At 41.4% G+C, this 21406-nt stretch overlaps 3 protein-coding genes and 1 long non-coding RNA gene across 5 annotated transcripts; 2 read left to right on the forward strand and 2 right to left on the reverse strand.

Annotated features, from left to right (window-relative positions):
* Positions 1-620: 620 nt before the first annotated feature.
* Positions 621-13154, reverse strand: LOC109511179 (mucolipin-1-like). Its single transcript, XM_019862040.1, has 15 exons — positions 12958-13154; positions 9554-9831; positions 9311-9478; positions 8845-8991; positions 8777-8786; positions 7223-7304; positions 6931-7027; positions 6473-6572; positions 6061-6167; positions 5814-5963; positions 5644-5745; positions 5430-5552; positions 4401-4607; positions 3309-3439; positions 621-2412 (listed from the first exon to the last, which is right to left on the reverse strand). Exons 1-15 carry the CDS (start codon positions 12986-12988, stop codon positions 2376-2378), a joined length of 1770 nt encoding a protein of 589 aa, XP_019717599.1. The 5' UTR covers positions 12989-13154; the 3' UTR covers positions 621-2375.
* Positions 10688-12945, reverse strand: LOC109511182 (uncharacterized). The gene is made up of 2 exons (XR_002167264.1): positions 11189-12945; positions 10688-10965 (listed from the first exon to the last, which is right to left on the reverse strand). It is a non-coding gene; the product is annotated as an uncharacterized LOC109511182 (long non-coding RNA).
* An 837-nt stretch (positions 13155-13991) lies between the features above and the next one.
* pglyrp2 (peptidoglycan recognition protein 2) lies at positions 13992-18350 on the forward strand. Its single transcript, XM_019862041.1, has 4 exons — positions 13992-14224; positions 15288-16148; positions 16629-16839; positions 17179-18350. The coding sequence occupies exons 1-4, from the start codon at positions 14149-14151 to the stop codon at positions 17480-17482; spliced, it is 1452 nt and encodes a 483-aa protein (XP_019717600.1). The 5' UTR covers positions 13992-14148; the 3' UTR covers positions 17483-18350.
* A 965-nt stretch (positions 18351-19315) lies between these two features.
* Positions 19316-21270, forward strand: LOC109511181 (lysozyme g-like). Of its 2 annotated transcripts, none has more exons than XM_019862043.1 (6): positions 19316-19443; positions 19933-19990; positions 20077-20154; positions 20458-20654; positions 20864-21002; positions 21071-21270. In XM_019862043.1, the coding sequence occupies exons 2-6, from the start codon at positions 19987-19989 to the stop codon at positions 21205-21207; spliced, it is 555 nt and encodes a 184-aa protein (XP_019717602.1). In that variant the 5' UTR covers positions 19316-19443; positions 19933-19986; the 3' UTR covers positions 21208-21270. The 2 variants fall into 2 exon arrangements, with proteins under 2 accessions (XP_019717602.1, XP_019717603.1); XM_019862044.1 differs by lacking the exon at positions 19316-19443 and adding an exon at positions 19700-19833.
* The last annotated feature ends 136 nt before the right edge of the window (positions 21271-21406 follow it).

Here is a 21406-nt window from a genome sequence, read left to right on the forward strand (position 1 = left end):
CTCAAAACACAGAGCAAACGGAGTGAGCCGTGCTGAGTTCAAAGCACCATCAACAAACATCCATCGACCTTCCATTGTGCATCACAGACAATGAAAGCTATGCCCCATTCCTTCGATAAAGCACATATGACCTGCTTGCTGGCCAAGCAGGTAGCGGGAAGGCATCTTCAGAGCTTTACATAATGCATGATGATTTTGAGTGGTGGGAAGACAAACATCCGCCTCATGATCAATAGGCGGGGATGACGTCATCGCGTTTAAAGGCAGAATGAAACGTTCCTTCTTAGTTGGAGTAAAGCGTGGCTAGTTCCTTTTTAACTCTTCACTATAAATAAAGTTAGAATATTCAATTTAAAAAATACTTCATAAAATTATACTAATAAAATTTAGAATGTCACTCCACCGAACAGCTACCTGAAACCATCATACGCTAGAACACTGCACCATAGCGCTTTGATTTACACCAAGTCATTTGCAACGTAAGTCACCATTTGACTGGTCCAGATGTCTCATAAGCAGCCTTCGAAAGATGACTCACTGACGCCCTCTTTTGAACAAGTTTGAAATACTGATAAAAGCATGATGCTACAACGTCAAAGGTGATCCAGGACTAAACATGATGAACGTCAAAGGTGATCCAGGACACTTTAATCAGCAACATGTGTACAAGATGTCATGTTTCTACTCGTTTACATTTTGCCAAGTAGTGATCAAGTGTAGAATATGGGTACTGTATTAAAAAAATGACACAGTGGGTAAAGGCACATGTGCCTAATATCTTCTACAGTACTGTATGATATATTATATACACATGTATCATATATTATTTAAGGCTAAATTTCACACGTTTCTCAACGTTTCACTGAAGCAAGTTATTGTTGTTGAATACAAATGAATGAAGGTCATCCGAACGAAAGTCCTCTTTCGACGATTGTGCGTTTCATGAAATACAAAACATAATAGAAAAACAGTCGTAATGAGGACAAGAGCAGACTTAGGGGTGGGAGATGGGGGGCGGGGGTACAGGAGGATCACATAGTGTACAGCGAATTGCTATACATTAGTTGAACTGTTTGGTTGCTTCAAGTTTGCCTTCCAAAATGTGCCAAATTGTTTCTTGTGGAAATCTCATGTCAAAATAAAGAGCAGTTTCTTTGTTTGGTAAGAATGATCGAACAGCAAGTGCTTCATGACTTTGTGAGTACATCATGCAAAATCTATGACAGCAACCATAATGAAAAAATGATGCTAGTGCAGCCTATTCTAAGTGCAACCTGAGATTCTCAACAAGCAAGTAAAAAAATATATTGAAAAAAAAAAAACTAAAAAATAATATATATTACACCCAATTTGGGGCTTTAAAATTTTCATAATGCGGGTGCATCTCAAATTTATTTTGGGAGTTTAATTTAAAAAGTTAAAAACTCAAATGATACGATGATGAAACAAATACATTTTACATCAAAAATAAAATGTCTTCCGAGTGTGTCATTTTCTAAACTGTAACCATCAAAGTCATAGAAAAAAAAAATCATCGTAAATTCTACTTTATCTGTAGTGAATCCACCGCATATTAGATTTTTGAAATTGAACCATTGAAATAAATGACATTTTCCATCACATCCTCATTTATTTGGATGCACCCTTATACACTGTAAGTGTAATTTTGTTTCGGGGGACTCATCCTGAAATGCACTTTCCACATGGATTGGCATTGGGTGTCTTTAAAAAAATAAAAAAATAACGTGTGATTTCTAAGGCTATTTAAAAAAACAACAACACATCACTACATTACAGTTTTACAGTGTTCATAAGCTGTACTCTCCATTGCACTCTTGTTTATGTCTCTATTTTAAGTATTTCGATGATTAAATGTTTCAAATAGCGAGTTATGGTCCAGCGAGGTAATCCTTCTTCCTTAGTATAAATTTGAAATCCAAAAAGTAGGGAAAAAAAAAAAAGTCTCAAGTGATGGTTCTGGTTCCTCAAAATGTAAAAACACTTAACGGGCATACCGTGTCGAGGCCATTTCCTCCGAGGCCGCAGTCAAACTGGATCTGCCTCAAAGTTTCCTGCGTAGTGATCGGCCTGAAATCTGCTAATAAACTAGCAGGTTGAAACATCTTTTCTTGTGAATGTAAATTTTAAAAAAATGAAAAATCTAAAAAACACTGAGCTGGCCTGACACTAGGCCCATGAAATAAATACGTGTGCTTTCACCATCCACAAGGCACCTTGTTCCTGATGAATTCATGACGTGCATTCCTCATTGGAAATCCTGGTCCAACTGATTGACGCCTCCTCCTTCAGTCAAGTGCCAGAAAAAAAAGGCTTGTTCCAGAGGGGTCTTCTTGTAAGTTGAACCGAATTCTTCCTCAGTTCACCAGCAGGACGTCCTCATATGTTGTCATCCTGACGGAAATACAAGACGGTGGTTTGTATTCACGCAGAGCTGTTTAATGTGACTCTCTGACAGGGGAAAGCCCAAAAGTCCCCTTTTCGTATCACCAGTTATACTTTGGCACCACCTGGTGGAATCTTACTGTAGTTGTTTGATTGAGTTCATTCGTGGTGTTTTTACATCGATGTTTGAGATATCCCGTTTTGTTGGTGGAATTTGAATGCACCCTGAGGACTGGTCAACGGGAAACACAGTAGATCAGTGTTTTGCTTCTTTCCTGATGCAAATGCTCATAGCTCTTGCGCTCTATTTGCCAGTTAGAATTTTCCTGAATGACCTAAAATGTTATCATTCCGTTTGTTCGTGTGTGTGATGTCTCATCACTTTGTGGTTAAAATGTTAAATAGGCTATTAGGCTAGCTAATAGTATTGATGAGCCTCATGTTAAGGCGGTTTGGCTGTGTTGATTACACTGACCCACTGAGTACAGTTGTTTATGGAACATGGGTTTCACGATTGTTTACATGCAACATGCGTGGGGTTGATGCTTTATGTAATCAGTGTGTCTAGTTTCAGATTCACATTCAGAGTACTTATGATGCCGCCATTTTCTGGCATTTACAATATAAACGGTTACACACCCTTTTGTATGGAGAGTGTGACAGTAATTTGCAAATATTCGCAATTTGCGGCAGGGGTTGCCCGCAACCTCATGCAGGGAGTTACTTCATGTTCTATTTTAATTGTTATTCATTTCAATTGTCACTTTAGCCATTGTGTACTGAGCAACCGCAACAGCTATGCCACTACTACTTATTCCATATCACAGTTGCACAAGTTTCATTTCTGATTTTATAGGACTCACTCCAAAAAAACCCCCAAACAAACAGAAAAAGTGTTGAATTACCTGTCACAGCAGCAGAAAAAGGAGCATGGCGACGTCTCCAGGCCCCTGAACTTGCCGGAGTTTGGCGCATCGGTGCACTCAGCTATGAAGGCATGCAGGTCTGTGATGTGAATGGGCTCCTGGGTCTGATGCTGTACGACAACATATAAAAGTTTGACATTTACGTTTGGTTTCCTTTGTTCAGAGCCGGATTCCACTCAATTCTCGGTTATCGATGCCCAACCCTAAATCATCTGAAAGTAGTTAAAACAGAATAGAGCAGGGGTGTCAAACTCATTTCACATTGTGGGCCACATACGGCCTCTGTAGATGTCAACTGGGCCGGACCATTAAAATTGTAATGGTACTCTGCTATAAATAACCAAAATAATACCGGTATGTCTTTCCTTTGTTTCCTTTGAAGCACAAGAACATTAGGAAAATGTTGACATGTAATGAACGTATCTTTTACAAAACATTTCATGAAGCACCTTAGATTTCCTTAAACAAATGTGCAATTTACTTTTATCATTCACATATATGCATTGCAACTGATCCCACTGATTGTACAAAGGCACAAAACTTGAACAAGTAATTGGTATTGAAAAATATTGTAATGCATTTTAAGATTAAACTGGATTTATAAAGGCATTTTTAAACCATTTACACATGTGCATATAAAATCTAAATATAATCCCTGCCTACACCTTACAAACTGAGGAGAGTGCTATTAAATGTGTAAAGAATAAAGTATTCCTGTCTTTTCTTATCTTGATAGTGTCTGCTGTGTTGGGTCTGTCTCAGTGACAGACTGAGACTGCTATTGTCTTCTTCTCTGATCAAAACAATGTTGTCTTCTACTCTGATCAAAACCGTGTGTCCCCTAGCGGATACTCCACGAATTGCACCTTCTAAAAAAATATTCATTCCGTGTCTTTTATGCATTTTTTTTCACTTTTAAATGATCCTGCGGGCCTGATCGAATCTCCTTGGGTGCCGGTTCCGGCCCGCGCGCCGTATGTTAGAAAATGCTAGAAAACCTACATGTCCCTTTAAGACAAAAAATAAATAAATAAATAAATAAAACGGGTGTGGTTGGGTTTGCTGGCCTACCTTGATGGCCTCGTAGGCTCCGGTGATGAGCGCGATGAAGAGCGACAGCACCATGTAGATGAAGAGCGAGATGAACGTGTACAGGTACACTTGGCTGAAGAGCCACACCAGTGTGCTGCTCTCCTGCATTCCTGAGAAGGTCACGAACATGTCGTCGCCATTGATGAGGGAGAAGAGGCATTCCGACACCATGGATAGGGAGCGGAACTGGGGCACAAGGATACAGTCCAATAAAACACTTCTTAACATAATCTGACAACAGTAAATCTCTTCACACCAGAGGTTGGCAAACATTTTACACCAAGTACCACACTTAAAAAAAAATACTTAGCTCTCCAAGTGGTACCAAAATGACCAACATTAAAAACAGTTGCGTCGTAGGCCCAAGTACTCCGAGCGGGCGCTGGTTCACTCAGACCGTTCGGTGACTCAGAGCGTAGCTTCATTTTGTTGTTGGGTTACAGTAGACTAGAGCAGGCTAATTTGCGAGTCAATGTGGCGGCCATGTTGGCTGGGCCGACTGTCTCATCAAAGCAGAGACAATAGCTTAGCAGCGCTGTAAGCACGCAGCTAACAGGCGCATATGTTCTCTCTACAAATAGCTTTTTTTGTTAAATCAAGTGCTAGTAGTCCTTTTGAAAATATTTTTGTTGCAGCCCAGTTTGTTGTTTTTCACAACCTTTATCCATGTCATCGATTCATAAAAGAGGTGCATTCATAAAAGAGTGGAATTTCCCGTGGAATTGCCCGTATCGAGGCGCATGAACCGTTATCCTCCCCCCTCAGCAAGTTTGGATGAACTTTAAAAATTCAGTTTCAAGCTTTTTTTTCTTCTTTTTAAAAAAAAAAATCTTGACTTAAGTAATGTTATCCTGTGCTAGGGATTTTTAGGCTACAAAAAAAAAAAGTACAAAACAATTCTTGTTCTGTACTGGGTGTTTCAAAGCTACAAAAAAAATACTTCGATGCAGTCCGTTGAATTGAGGCTCTACAGTACTTAAAAGTAAGGTTGACTTATCGATGCGGTACCTTCACATGGTACGGTCCCAGCACAATCCAGCCGCAGAAGCAGTAGCCCAAATATATGACGGCCACACAGCAGCAGAAGCGGATCACGTTGGGGAAGGCTGCTCGAAGAGTTACGATCAGGATCTAAACGATGACATCATGGAGAGGAATACCACATTTTCTTAACTCGGTGCAAATCAGACAACAAAGTTGAATTACTACACGTGCAGCTTACGTTGTACTTCTGAAAGAAGGTGAGGTAGCGGATGACTCCCACCCACACCAGGAGGGTGGAGGTCCCCAAGAGGATGCTGCATAGATCATATGAAGACATATTCTGTCAAGCGACAGGGGAAAAGATGAACTCCCATGACGTCAAACAAAACATTCAACCTTTTCACTTACCTTGGATTCAATGCCAATCTTGATGACACTTCCGGTGATGGTGAGGATGTCGCTGACAATGAGGAGGATGTACCAGCCATTGATGAACTCCAGACGGTCGCCCCAGCACACTGTCCGATTCAGGTTCTCCTTAAAGAACCGCACAAACTCCTGACAAACATACAAACAAATAGTTCGGCATGCGTAACCTTCTGGGGGATTTTCAAACGCTTTAACGTTTTTTTTTTTTTTTTGAGGCAGTGCTGACCTGTTGGAGCACGATGCCACGTAGGATGGAGCGCCCACACAGTAACAACGATAGCGTGCACACAAGGGCCACGGCGACATCGAACGCCACACGGGTGTAATTCTCAGCTGTGGATTCAAATAGCGACATGGGGGGCTTCACTTTGAATTACTGTACCTTGCAGCCCCTTCTCAAATAAACCGTAGAAAGAGAACGCATGGTTTGGAAACAACAAGAATGTCGAGTCTGTCATGCCGATACGGCCCTCCTTGTTAATAGTACACAAGTTAAAATCTGAACAAGTTCAACCCTTAAAAAAAAAAAAACAAAAAAAAACATATCAAGGACTTGAACTAATAATAATCCTAATAATAATGTGGCCTGTGAGTGAAAGCGATGAATCTTTTGCTCCGTGCATATTGATCATGCTCACCATGTCCAGACACGCTGGGGTCTTTGCACTCCTTTATTGAAGCTTGGTTCTCCAGTCGTATCTTCACTTTCCCGCTGTGAGCCTTGTTGTCCAGCACGATCTACTTGGACACATAGCAACAGACAAATCATTTCTTGAACGAGGTGAGAAACTGATGAGACAGAAAACGAATGCCGTTTTGGACTCAAGACTTTTTTTCTTTTTTTTTTTTTGTCCAATGGTCGACTGTAGTTGGTGGCTGGCTAAAATGAGGAACATGTGGACCATGTATGCGTGTGTCACAAAATACACTGTAGAATCATTTGCATGACAAAACATTTCTTTTTTTTCTGAATTTTGTATCAGTAAAAAAAAAAAGTATTTTATTCAAACGGGTTAGCACTTCCGCCTCGTTAGTCGTGCAAGTTTCCTCATCAAGCAGACTTTGAACCTCCGTACTGAGCGAGTCATTTGCTCACCTTGATGTTAAAAGTGTAGCAATCGGGGATCTCGTTGTTGATGATGGTCTGCACATTGATGGCCTTCAGCTGAAACTCGATGGTGACGTTTATAAACCTTGCAGGGAGCATACAGGGTCACCAGTTGAGTAACCCAACAATGAGATGACCCGAAACAGGCTATCCACACGAGCTGTGGCGTGCATGCGTCGGCACTGATAATAAACGCGTCGAAACGCCACCCGATAAAATCTTTGCTGTGACGGAGGAGACCGACGGAAGAGTCGAAGCCATGTGAAAAATGAAGCCTTACTTGTGGAACTTGAGTGTAAAGTTCTTGTAGGAGCTGGTGAGCGGCGCGGGAGGCACAGACAGAGGGTTCACTCCTACGCAGTCTGGACAAGGAAAAGAGGTTAAAGTTGAGTCAACGTGGCGGATAAATTCAATTGATTGAGTCACTGAATAGTTGGCAGTTATCATCTCAAAGCTCATCATTGTTTCACATTTTTTTGGTGTGTCTTAAGTCAACAAACATTCGATGCCGCATTAAACTTCCTGATTTGCAACATGTTTACCCAAGATGCAAATTCAATTGTACTGATTCATATGATGTTTTTCCCCAGCTGCTTAATCTGGCCTTTTCCACAAAAAGTAACGCTAATGGATCATCGTGTCTTCAGAGTTCCTTTTTGAGAGGGGCTCATTTGCAAGTGGTCCATCTTTGTCGCGAAAAGCGAAATGAACGGTTCATGCCACAGACGGGACCCCCATTATGTGCTTACAAATACACCAGAGGGATCTGTTAAGCATCAGCGCCAGGATGAGGCACTTATATGCATTTGTGAAAAGTGTCGAAACAATTGCGTGTCATTGACGTTATTAAAATTGTACAAAGAGAGACGCGTGTGATACGCTACCGTCAGTTGACGACTGATTGTTCTTCATCAACAAAACTTATCACTGTTCATGATTTTTTTTTTTTCTAGTTTAAGAACTCTTGTTCTTTGGATTACATTTTGCTGTGGAGTGCCATGAAATCTGCGTAATTATCTCGTGACTGTCTTTACAAGATCGTGATGGCTGCATTAGCTGTCGACAGAGACATTTTACTCAAATAAAAACACCAGCAGCCTAATTTATTTTTTTTTTTGGGGGGGGGGTGTTAAACGAAACAAGTGTTTTTACGGTTACTGATCGAATCATTTGAAAATGGCCATCGTGTGTGTTGCTTTTTAAAGACAAATTGTGCCAGCAGAACAAGTTTGATCTCATTATCTCCGCACATTTTGGAAAGGACCGGTAACACAACAGCAGGGTTCATACTTTAAAGGAATTATTATTCCTTTTTTTTTTTTTAAAGCTCTTATTCTTTCATTTCAGTAAATAACACAATCATATGATGAATGACAATTGTCAAAAACGGATAGCTGAATAGACGGATGCAGGTACAGTATCGAGAGGAAGTGGGCATTTGTGGGGGCGTTCGAATGAAGACAGCACATGGCTGAGGTCTGCCCGTGCCTGACCTGAACGCCATTTTTATTTCCTCTGTTGCAGTTACTTCCTCCTAAATTAACATCACTTACAGGAAGCCATTAATACACCGACTCACGTGAGGAAGACATAAAATATATATCTCTCTATCTACTGATCTCAATACAGTATTAATGAAATTAATGTCTTCACAAAATGGAAAATGACCATACAAGCACAAAAAAAGGATCTTAATGTCCATGTCAGAGTTGAATACATGGACAAAGTAAACGTGACAATCAAGCTTCCTATAAGCATACTCTCACAATAAATCAGGAAGTGTCACATTGCAGAAGCAGGGAGAAAAAAAAAAACAAGTCGCTTTGTACTACACCTGTGATGATGTGTGGGTCAATGCTGAAGGTGTCATTGGCCGGGTCGATGCGGCCCCTCTTGTAGGATGTGCGGGTCAATGCTGAAGGTGTCATTGGCCGGGTCGATGCGGCCCCTCTTGTAGTACTGCTGGCAGAGGGACAGCGCGCTGCCGTTCACGCCGACGCCGTAGACGTACGCGTAGCGACCCACTGTGGTCTCTGGCAGGGCCAGATACTGCAACGGCAAGTTACAGGATTATCGAAGAAAGAGTTATCATTCACATTCTGAGACCGGCTGTTCTATTATTAATATGAATAAAATGACGTTTTTTTGGGGGTTTTTTTTTGGCCACGTGTGACAGTTGAGAAATATAAATGTGATCTAAAACCTTGCCTGTAACGTCAATAATGGTTTCGTGATCGTGACCGTAAAACCCTAGAACAGATTTCCTTTTCCCCCTTATCTCCAATAAATAAATTAATATCAATTTCAGGACTGAACCTCTGGTGTTGGGTTCCCAAGTCTGGTCAGCACACGGAGCAATCGGACATACCTGGTCCACAGCGTAGAAAATGTGCTCGTAGACATCCTGTTGCGTGTACACGGCAAAAGAGCTGTCTGATGACTCGTCAAAGTCTTTGAGGAAGAGGTACTTGAAGGTCACGGTGTTCTCCTCCTTGAAGGTCACCACCACTTGGTTGCTGAGGCCAAACAGCACCAACTGGAGCAATGAAGGGCGAGGTCAAAGATGACGGAGAGTTTTTTTAAATTTATTTATTCATTTATTTTTTTATACCTGAGCTGTGACGATGATGATCTTGAGCAGTTGCAGGATGAGCTTGTAAGGTTTACGACCTTTGGCGTGGAATTTGTCGCAGGGGCTCATGAAGAAATACTTCAGCTTCCTGCGAATGGCCTCCTCGCCGTGGTCGGCGCTCACCCACTGGGCCGTCATGGCGCTGGGGAACTGGTGGTTGCTGTGGTGGTTGCAGCGGGTGCTGTCCGGAGGCTCGTGTTCCCCACTGTCGTCCGTGGAGCCGTAGCAGCTCACCGAGCCGGCGGGGTGGCTCTCATCTTCAGTGAGAGTCACAATCACAAAACGGATTCAGATTACAACTGGTTTCTCATAACAGCGCGCATGCAGACACATTTAGTCAAAATTGGACAAAAACTGTCAGAAATATGAAAAGGCTTCGCTCGTCTCGTTTATCCACTAATTACACTCGTCATGGAAAATATAGATAATGACGCTTTTCAGGGTCTATTGCCGACGACTCCCCGAATTAAGTTCCGCCAAACTAACAGTTTTGTAAATTTCAAAACAGCAAGGCTGCAAAAGGAACATCCGAGTGATAATCATTATCCAATGTATGAAAAAAGGAATGCCACTGGAAGGAAAGTAAGCATCACATGAATTCAGATGAGTAAAGGAATACAAGTCCATGCAGTCTATTTGTACTCGCTTGGCATAAAGCGACTCGAATGAATGCAAAACATGTCCGAGCTCGTATTTTGCTGAAGTTCACGGCTGAAAGTTCATTCTTTCTTGACAAGTAAACAGAGTAACTTGCTTAGTCACGGAAAGAATTGAACTTGTAGTTCAAGCTAGCAGTGACTGTACACTGTTAAAAAAACAAAAACAAAACAAGAAAAAAAAAAATCACTGCACTGCAGGATTTCCACAACATGCAGACAGATTTAGGTTAAATTAAATATATATATATATATCAGGGGTGTGAACAATAAAGCACAACTTTTAAATAGCTAATGTGGTCAGTTAGAGTCTAACTGTTAGACTCTTTAGAACTTGACGACATTTTGTTTGAATTCCTGCACACAATGAAGGCCAGTCATGTTTTTAATCCATGTCACATGGTTCAGATCATAAGGCCACCGGATGGTCTGGCAGAAAAAAAAAAAAAAAAGAAATAAAAATCTGTGCCAACAATCCACAACTGCAGAACACACAAAACGTGAAAGATTTCTAAATTTCGGTTTTCATCAAGACACGTAAACAGCTGATTCAACTTCCTGGATTGGAAATGAGAAGTGTGACCATCGTGTGTGAATAAACATGAAGTGCAAATGGCTTTCCTGTCATACTCTGGACTAAAACTGACAGAAAGTAAGAGGACAAAAAGAAATAAAAGATGGCTGAGGTACCACAGAAATGTCATCGCTTTCAACACAGGAGGAGGGGAGAAGTGACTTGTTCAAGTTTACATCCCCATGCAGAAATTGCAGATTGACCTTCCACGTAAGCACCATCCTGCTGCTTTGTTACAACATCCGGGATGTGTAAAATTGCCAAATGGGCTTTATCTCCGTCACCGTTTCGTTCCGGTGCCCTACATGCGGAACATGACACGAGACGTTAAAAAAGTGGAAAGACAAAGAGCGAAAGGTGCTTCATAAGAACCAGCGGCGTAACAGTGTTTTAATAAAGCTGCTGTGTGGAGGTGGTGACAACCTTTGCGTGCCAACGGAGCAGACAAGAATCCAAACACTTAAGATTTCAGGCAGACAAAAAAAACAAAAGAACGAGGCAGAGTCGACGCGTATCTCCCATCAGGGGAGCGTGCCGATCGTCGCGCTCGACGAAGATTGGACAAAACAAAACGGGGGCACACGCCATGCCTTGGCACACACTGTCACTCAAGCGGAGCGTGATCCGCAGAAATATCTGGCTCTTTGGGTTCATGACCGTCTGCGGAGAGAGGTCGGCGGCCGAGCGGCCCGCCTGTCAATCAAATGGTCTACGAGCGGCTATCGGTGTCAAACATCTCGTCTGGTAGCAACGCCTTCAGAGGCCAAAAAGTAGCACGCGATTAAACATGAAATAAAGGGAGATGCCTCATTAAAAAGTGATAAACAGCTCCTTTAAAAAAAAAAACATTTTGTGTCACGTTTCAGATTATTCTCCAAGTTAATCACTTTTATAAATAAACAGCAAACTTTGTGCTCCCATTCAACACTGCTTGCAGGTGTTGTTTTATTGGTACCTCAATACAGTGTTAGAAAAACTCGCAGAATGATGCAATGCAGTCATGTGAATTAATACAACATCATCTATCTATTCTTCTTTCGCATAATAATCGAACAATACAATTATTGTTGTTATTTTTAGGTATTAGATACCACTTTTTTTATACCGATACCATTACAATTGCTCAACTCTTGAGTAGTCACTGATACCAAGTACCAATACCACCAGTAACTTTGATACAATTTCCTCCGATGACAGATGATTTGAAAGAAAAACAAATAACCGAATATAGCATTTTTTCCTTAAAATTGCATACAATTGATTTTTTTGTATCTTTTTCTATTTCAAAATTGTATCTTAATGGGCACCTGTCAGACATGTATGGCCTCTAGTTCCCGATTGTGATACGGCCACAAGATGCGTTGCAAGTACAGATACCTTGAAACAAGGCCCAATATCGATACTTGCCCGTCCCTAGTTTTTATCAACTGTAATATTTGATAATTTTAATATTCACCTATGTTAAGTTCTTATATTGAGAGGTGTACCAAATAAATCATGTGAGTGGTTCATCTGATGGGACAAGACAAAAGTCACAAGAACAACCAAATGAGGTGAGAGTAAATAAAACAAATAAAAATCCATTTGAATCTACACCTGAATCTGCTGAAGTCAAAAAAAGTTCTTTTAAAATACAATTGACATGCTCAAAATTGTTTGATATTTGGTCATCAAAATGGTCCGACATTATTTGAATTAAAGATAAGCATGATAGGAAAATATTTGACAGTTTTTTTAAGAGGATGGATAAATATTCGGGGTCAGAGAATTCATGAATTGAAGGCAGAAACACGACATGGCATGTTTTACCATGATGTTATTTACACATCACATCAGTTCGCAACAATTTTTCAATCTCGACGTTAGTGTTTGGTGAGGATATTAAAAATGAATCCAGTGTATCAACGTGGATCACGAGGTCGTGGAATTATAGAATGGTCTCGATGATGCCGAATGTTTTTGCCCAAACAACTCAAGTTGTCCAGAAGAAGGCTTAGCAAGAAAGCTAAATAAGAGCGCACTTGCAAAACGTCACAACGCATGACGCAAAAAACAGACTCAAAGTGTTCAGTAAACAGATATGACACATTCGCACGAAAACAACGCGAAAATAAAAAGTCACGAGAAACCAATAGATGTCGGTGTTACCTTACCTGGGTTGTCATGTTGTTCCCTCGCTGACATGTTTATGTTTGAAAATATATACACATATGTATATATTTATTGAGTTCCGGTGGGTTACAAAAGAGAGTTGTTTACTTTTCGTACTGTAATTGTTCAAGTTTGGGGGCAAGAGAATGAATATGGGACGTCTGCTGCTGACTCGTTTCCGGAATCGGGTCACGTGACGACCCGCCACGTGACCAAGAGGAAGTTATCACCCCAAAAGAAAGATACGGTGTGAAAAGAAACACATTTCTTCACCGCAGCCAAAATAGACAAACGCGTTATTTAAATTAATACTCAATCGCTGGTGTAAGTGACATTGTGAAAAGCATATATATTTTTTGATTTCATTTTATTGTGTGCCTAATGATTTTCCCACTAGAGGGTAGTACAATAAATGAAAACTTTGACATACCTTTAATAAACAAATATACTATCAACAATAACATACATAATAACAGATATGAAATAGATTACGTATAATATTTGGCGTACAACTTAAGTTTATTAAAATCTAAGCACATAGTTATACAGTGCAGCAAAATATAACCAGTTAGTCTGATAGCTTTGCAAATTTCCATGTAAGTTAATAAGAAAGGCTTCTATTAAATTATTGACATCCGGGATCGTTGAAGGAAAAAAATCAATTTTGATGGAAATAATTTTGATTTATTATACACTTATACGACAGGTCATTGAATAAATAAGGTGAATTTATCGGTATATAAGGTCTTCTAATACAGATAGAAACTTACTTTTTTTAAAAAAAAATTTTATGCAGTCTCCCAGCACTGTCACACACTTTTCCCATCTGTGCACTGTGTACTCTCACATCCCCCCCCCCCAACCCCCACTGTAAAGTGTTTCTATTTATTTTCGACTTCTCAAAACTCCACTGTCAGGATACGCTAATGATGGACTTTCACTTGATGACTGATGATGTTGTGACCTTTGCGATATGCGTGGGGGCAGTCGCCTCTTTAGTCCAGGATGCCTCTTTCTGTTGGCTGAATCAATATTTGTAGCCGTGTGCTCGTCCTCAGGGGCATAAGTGCACACACACACTTCTAGTCACCCTACTGCGCCTGAGAACATTGTAAAATTAGAAAGTGTCCGCATGCTTTCTCTTCTGTCTACCTGACGACTGCTTCGAGTCACCTTTATTCATCTATACAGAGATGCCGTCTTTTCGAGTGTCACTCTTCATTTTGGCGTCATCCTACTGCTTCACTTTAACATCGTGCAGGCCAGCAGGTATGTTTTGGACACTGGTTATTTACTGTATTGTTTTTGTTTTGATGCACTTGTGGTTTGGCCTAAATTCTTCTGACCAATCCTGAACAAGAGTGCTTGTCTTTTTTTCATCCAAATTTACTTACTGGCCACAGAAAAGGATCTCATCTTTTAGCTTTACCCCAATAATAAGTACTACATTTGAAGTTTAGAGCAGTGATTCAGCTCACAGACCACAACTAATGTGTTTTGTATTGGTGTGTCGAGACCTTTTTGTTATGTTAAAAGATGAAAAAAGATTGGGGCAAAAACACTGATCTCGAGTCTTGTGCATTGGGTTTCATTCGAATGACCTTTATTCACAGCAGTCACGGCGACGCTTTAACAGTCAGTAGTCGTAGTAATAGGATTCCTGCCACCGAATGCTGTTGTGTAATTGCTCAGTCGATGGATTGTTGGCTTGAATCCATCCATCCATTTTCTGAACCGCTTTATCCTCAAAAGGGTCACGGGGCGTGCTGGAGTCTATCCCAGCTGTCGTCGGGCAGTAGGCGGGGTTTTAATCGAGTTTTTTTTTGGGGGGGGCAGGGGCTTAAATGTGTGTATATTTCTTGTTTGCAATCTTGTCAAGGAGTTTCATGAATGGTTGAGACGTCACATATTTTCATTAAATAAAAAATAAAAAAAAGCGGACAAAGAAACAATATATGACAAAGCATATGCGTCAATAGTATTCAAATGGAATAATGCCCAGTGAGCTCGAAACAGCTCTGCACTTGCTAATTTGGTTCATTGACTGCGAGTTGTGATGCCTAAATATCCCCAATGTCTGTATGTCGGTCTGTCATGTCTATCTATAGAGTGAACAAGTTGGTCGCACATGTGCTTCACATTTCGGAAGTGACTATAAGAGGTGGTGATAGATTAAAACGCATCCTGACAAATTTGGCCTCTAGTATACTGTATTATTGCTGTAGAAACAGAACTCCGTTGAAAACCCAAATGCCCCCAGGCCCACCCCGACCCTTAGACAGTCCAATAATTGCATTACTTTTGTGCCATGATTTGCGTTCTACACTGTCAGGTGGCCACCTACGGAGTATGGAAAACTTCATCCATGCAGTGCAACAGGTTGAAGAGTCCAACCCGGGTGTGTCGCCCCTGGAGCTGGTTAGGGCCTTGCGCAGGACCGCTGGTCATGACGACGCCATGACTATCCATTACCTGAGTGCTTCAAATACCCTCAGCGATGCCGCAGAGCTAGAGACCACCATCCTAAATGCCTCATCCTTCAGCTTTTTTGACAAGGCAGTCCACCACATTGTGACGGACAGTGGCGAGGAGCGAGGGGTGACGCTGACCCCGGACGGCACCACGGTCGCCCTGGCACCATTGCTACTGGGGATCGAATCCGGACTCAAAGCCAAGCAAGAGACGACCTCAGCAATCGGACTCTTTCCTCTCACCTTGGGAAGGACACTTGGGTTATCCTTCCTCAGCCTTCAGGACATCCCGGTGTCCTTTCGCCTGGGGCCTGACGGGTGCTGGGACAGCGTAGAACGCCCCAAGGTGTTCAGATTGTCTTGGCCTGCCACCCTGGCCACTGACGCAGTTATCAATGGGGGTATGGACGGAGTAATACTGGGCACGGACATCAGCCTACTACCCACATCTGAAGAGCCACATGCTCTTAGTGAGATCCTAAAAGAATACTACAGTTTTACCCTGCATGCAAACCAGGGTCTTGATACATTGTCCAGACATGTTAGTCCAAGGCGAAGGGAGATTTCTCGATCTATTTTGGAGCCCCTTGACCTTCAGAAGGAGGTGATGGACACACTCAAACTGGTCTGGAGGTTGGAGAAGACAGAGTGGATCGCTTTGGACACTGGAGTCAACAAGTCGGTGAAGGAAGGACTAAGGGCATTTGTGCACAAGTACTGGGGTAAGTCACAACACTATCACTTCATTTCAAACCTAACCACTAAACTCAACTTAAATCCAACCTAAAACCTTAACATTGACTATACGCTAAATTGACTTTGACTTACTCCTCAAGGTTAACCTGACCCTAGCTCAATTGTTGGACAAGATAGTGGGCATCAACCTTCACCTTAACTTAACAGTGGCCTAACTGCGGCTTAATGCTAAATTCATCCTAACCCCTACTACAACCCGAATCCCCAACCTTAACCCTGACTTCGAAACTTAACCCGAACCATAACACTAAACCTACCCCTAATTTTAATCCTGGCCCTCAACATAACCCAAAGAGTAAAAGTTCAGACCTCCATGAAAAGCCAAACCTAATTGACTGAACACCAACATTTTTTTTTTTTAATATTAGCTCCCCACCTTCTGCAACATCGTACCCCACAATGATAAGAAAAATGAAACCCAAGACACAAATGACCTTCTGCTGCAGATTGTCCTCAAATCATCTCTCGCTGCCAGTGGAGGGCAAAGGCTCACAAGGGAACCCCCATACCGCTATCTTTACCCCTCCAATTTCTCTACGTTCACCACACCTATGAGCCCTCGAGGCCCTGCTTGTCCTTTCCAGAGTGTTCCAAAGACATGAGAGCCATGCAGCACTTCCACCAGAAAGTCCGCAACTGGAGCGACATTGGATACAGGTGACACGTTTTTAACCAACTGCTTAATTTTCATAACAATTTACAATGCTGAATTGCTGCTTAAAATTCCTCAAAGAGAGTTGGAATTTCTGAGAAAAATCTGTTGGGTGAGGAACCCCCCCCCCCCTCGCACTACACTGTTATGAGAAATTAAGGATACAGCGTCTATTTCTTTTAGAAAGTATAGTACAGTATAGCCAAGTTAGAAATGAGATGCTTTGCATTCAGCTAGCGTAGTTTTATTAGCATATGGCCTGTAACGTTTCCCTGATGACAAACAGGGGTAGCCATTTTCATTCCAAGCAGTCTACATTAAACACACCTGCTCTCTCCTGTCAGCTTTGTGGTGGGCTCGGATGGTTACATCTACGAAGGCCGCGGTTGGAACCACGTTGGAACGCACACGCGAGGACACAACAACCTCGGACTCGGCGTATCCATCATCGGCAACTACACTTCCACACTTCCATCGCGTCACGCCATGGACCTTCTACGGCATCGCTTGACGCGCTGCGCCGTGGACGGAGGAAAGCTTGTGGCCAATTACACCATTCATGGCCACAGGCAGGTGGTCAACTACACTTCCTGTCCCGGAGATGCGCTCTTTTCTGAAATAACACACTGGGACCATTTCAGACACTGAGTCCTCCATATTGTGCATGAAATACCATCGTGCACATTGTCATATTTAAACTCTAGAAGGCATGCTCATCATAATGATAAATTTTTCACCGCATGTGATTCGGATTGAGTTGGCATTTTGTTAATGTGATCCCTTTTGAATTTTGTAAGTCTCAATGCTATCCTCTGCATGCTTCAAAGTTCAAAAGGTATCAAACACCTGTAAAAGTAAAAAGTGTTTTTTCCTGAAATATCATTTCCATATTTTTTTTTTGCTTCAGATTAATGATTGCAAACTTAGTCTATTAAATTTTTCACTATATAAAGTAACAATATTTTTAAATTGCTCAATGCGCGATTGTTTCCAGATAACAGCATTAGATGCAAAAGCTGAATGTACGCAATTTTCAAAATGATCGAACATACAAAATCAGAAAGACTATAAGGCTCAGACTCGGGTCAATTAATGTAGCCTAGCGTTCAAAGCATACTCGGTGAAGCAGAATTTAGTTGTTATGCTGCACGCGAATGAAATGAGCGACCAACAGAATTGAAGTCAGTCCTGAGTGTAAACGCTTTTCAAGCCAGGTGAAAGGTTTACGTTCCCCCCCCCCACCCCCCTACTGTTTAATATTCTTATTTTTTAATTCTTTTTAAATCAATTTCACAAAGAGCTACTTATTTCCTGTCAATGTTTTAAATGTTTTGAGAGTCTTCCGTTCATGTGTTGTCACTGAACGTTCTTCATTTCCCTCTGCTTTTGGATGGAGTTAGCTGTTGTGTTTTGAAATGCGTTTAGGTTTTGTGTCTTTGGTTCTGTGAAGCACAATGAGTTTCCTTGTTTATGAAATGTACAATGCAATTAAAGCTGCCTTGCCTATGACGACTAACCAGCTGTACTTAATGCCATTGTTCATAAAATGCTTTTTAACATTTGCATCTTGCAATAATTGTCATGTACACAATCTGTTCTGTCTGAGAGCTTCCTCAATCACTCCCATTTGTCTGAAACACAAACAATGATGACAATGCACTTGGTTTAGAAGATTATCGTGCATAGAGTGCCACCCAGTTACACAAACAAATGAGGACATGAAGATATTAGGATTACTCATTGTTAAGGTGGGGCAATGTCTTACACCCTCAAAGGAAAGTCAATTAATTCTCACGAAACATTGCATGGCAAAAATACAATTTAGCTTTTTTCTCGCAAATGATCTTTTTCCAACTCATTTCTCTTTTCATACTTTTTATTCACAGAATGTTTCAATTGCTCTTTCACAAATCAGCATGTTTTCTTTAAATGACAACATAATCCAACTGTATGGTTGTCAAATGTAAACTTGTAAACTTCGATGCCATACTGACATTATTGGCTTTATTTTGAAGTAACATAACATTTTCTAATATATATACATATATACATATATATATATATACATATATACATATATATATATATATATATATATAAATATATATACATACACACATTGTAAATGTGTATATATGTGTGTACATAAATATATAAATAAAATTAGAACCTTTTTCTCGTAACATAACTTAAATCTTAAATCTTGTGGTTATGTTTTCATTCTTGTAATATTTTCACAAACTGTAAAAGTATGACTTTCCCCATAATATCGTAATTAATATTTTTCATATTCTTCACTGAAAAGTTTGACTATACAGGATTAGTTTCATTAAAAACAAAACAAAAACACTTTAAGCTATATCTGACAGTACATATCTTCTCTGCTGAAGGGAAAGTACAAGGATCACAACAATTGAATCAGTCATTGGCCATAAACATTCGGAAAATCCCCATGGGGAACTGGAATGAAAAGAAGGAGTGAACAAGTGCACACCTAAACTAAGGAAGTAAGAAGTCAAACAGAGAGCACTTACTATATAAGGGGAGTCGAGGGAAAAGAAAACTGATGGAACACTGGCTGGCAGGGAGTCATCATCGTCAAGACGCAGGTATGATCTCTCTCTCTGTTAGACTGCGACATCACAATCGAACAACATTCACAAACGGCTTGCTCAGACATTTGGCGAACTCGAGAGAGAAGCTCTAACTTGGTGTTTCATTTCCTCCTTGATGGTTGAGCTGGCACTTTATAGACTCAACATCGAAGCAATTAAAACGTCAATTTTTGAATATTTCCCCTTTAAGAGAGGTTACTTTCGGTTTTTCTCTGCTGGTTTGGCTCGTTTCTTGAAAGCGAAAGGACATTCTTTAAATGATAAAAAGCATTGGGCCAAACGGTCTGACAGCTCCGCGCTGCGCAGCACTTCGGCTCACTCGGAAAAGCGAAACTCTTTCCCAAAACTGCTCACGCATGCTTCGAAACTTCATTCCTTTCCCATGTAAGGAGCCAGTGCCGTCAAAATGTATTTTGTTGCATTTAATGCCTATTTTCTACTGGTACTACTCACGATCATTTGATTTTGTTTTACATTATGCAGTGAAACGAAACTAGTCTCTTTCCGCCTGGAGGGGTTCGCACATTGACGAGAACGATGGGTAAGTGTGGCTCTTTTCTTTCGCCTCTTGTGAGCGGACGATGTTGATGATAAATCACGTGAACACATTTCAATTTGCACGTTTAGGCTACGGGGACATCATGAAGGTTGACACAAGCGGAGCATCCGTGAAAACGGCGGGTCAAGACAGGCTGACATACGCCGGTAAACAGCCGCGTTTACTGCCTTGATTTCGAAATGGAGGGCCAGTTGAGAGCAAGATCTCAGTTTCGCTCTCACTCACTCACAAACACACACACACACACACACACACACACACACACACACACACACAGGAAAAAAAAAGAGAGACCCCTCTTGTTTCGAACAGATGTAGTGAAAGGCGTAAAGGAAAAACAATGGCGTTTTGTGTTTGTTGCCATCAGCCTTTTCTGGACTGAAGCAATTTTTGCTGGCCCAAACCAAAAATTTTCCCCACCCACCCCTGGGTGGTGTCTCTCCTTGAAGGCGTGCCAGCATCCAACACCATGGCTCAAACGGATCTCGGCAGAATGAACAATTACAAGGCCATCATTCAGGAAGTAGGAGGGAAAAAGGACGTTGATCCTGCTATCATCGCTGGCATCATTTCCAGAGAGTCCAGAGCTGGAAACGTACTGGTGAATGGCTGGGGAGACAACGGCAACGCATGGGGACTCATGCAGGTTGGTAGCGCACGTTATAATAATGACATAATAGAATGAGTTGGAAGTGATTTTCCGGCGTCCTAAGGTGTAGCCAGCCTCTCGCTCAAAGTCCGTTGACCCTAATGAGGACAAGCGCGAAAGAAAATGAATGGATGTACTGTAATTCATTCGGAATCCTAATGGAAAATTCTGTTGCTCTCCTCTCTACTTGACCGTAATACGCGCAGGTTGATAAAAGGTATCACACTCCACAAGGCGGCTGGAATAGCGAGGAACATCTCAGCCAAGGCACAGACATCTTGATCAGTTTCATCAAGCAGATTAAGGGAAAGTTCCCGAGCTGGACTGCAGAGCAGCAACTCAAAGGTTTGTTTGTTCACTCTTACATGACACATGCGCCATCTTCTGGTTCACCTCGGATTCAATTTTTGCAGGCGGGATAGCGGCCTACAACATTGGTGTCAGAGGTGTCCAAACATATGAGCGGATGGACGTAGGCACGACTGGAGACGACTACTCCAGTGACGTAGTCGCCAGAGCTCAGTGGTACAAAAGCCAAGGAGGCTTTTAGCTTGAAAACGATGCAGTGGAGGAAAAGGCCTCATCAAGCCTGAATAAACGCAAGTCGAAGCAGCAATGTGTTTCCGTCTTGTTCTTTACCAAGTCCAACAAATTATGAAAAGGAATTTTTCAATCGTGATGCTTCTCCAGACTTTCAGCACACCGTCTTTCAGGTGTTGTTTTCAGTGTGCAAACTGTTCCACGGGGTT

Source organism: Hippocampus comes, unplaced genomic scaffold, assembly GCF_001891065.2.
Source record: "Hippocampus comes isolate QL1 unplaced genomic scaffold, H_comes_QL1_v1.1 scaffold7, whole genome shotgun sequence".
NCBI classification, from domain to species: domain Eukaryota; kingdom Metazoa; phylum Chordata; class Actinopteri; order Syngnathiformes; family Syngnathidae; genus Hippocampus; species Hippocampus comes.

Bases quoted from the DNA above. Each gene is read 5' to 3' on its own strand.
- LOC109511181 (XM_019862043.1), top strand. The intron at 20,155-20,457 runs GTAAACAGCCGC...CTCTCCTTGAAG, and splicing joins AGACAGGCTGACATACGCCG to GCGTGCCAGCATCCAACACC. The intron at 21,003-21,070 runs GTTTGTTTGTTC...CAATTTTTGCAG, and splicing joins TGCAGAGCAGCAACTCAAAG to GCGGGATAGCGGCCTACAAC.
- pglyrp2 (XM_019862041.1), top strand. From the start codon at position 14,149: ATGCCGTCTTTTCGAGTGTCACTCTTCATTTTGGCGTCATCCTACTGC. The intron at 14,225-15,287 runs GTATGTTTTGGA...CTACACTGTCAG, and splicing joins AACATCGTGCAGGCCAGCAG to GTGGCCACCTACGGAGTATG. The intron at 16,149-16,628 runs GTAAGTCACAAC...CTTCTGCTGCAG, and splicing joins ATTTGTGCACAAGTACTGGG to ATTGTCCTCAAATCATCTCT.
- LOC109511179 (XM_019862040.1), bottom strand. From the start codon at position 12,988: ATGTCAGCGAGGGAACAACATGACAACCCAG. The intron at 6,168-6,472 runs GTGAGCATGATC...TTGAATCCACAG, and splicing joins CCCCAGCGTGTCTGGACATG to CTGAGAATTACACCCGTGTG. The intron at 5,964-6,060 runs GTCAGCACTGCC...TATGTTTGTCAG, and splicing joins GTGGCATCGTGCTCCAACAG to GAGTTTGTGCGGTTCTTTAA.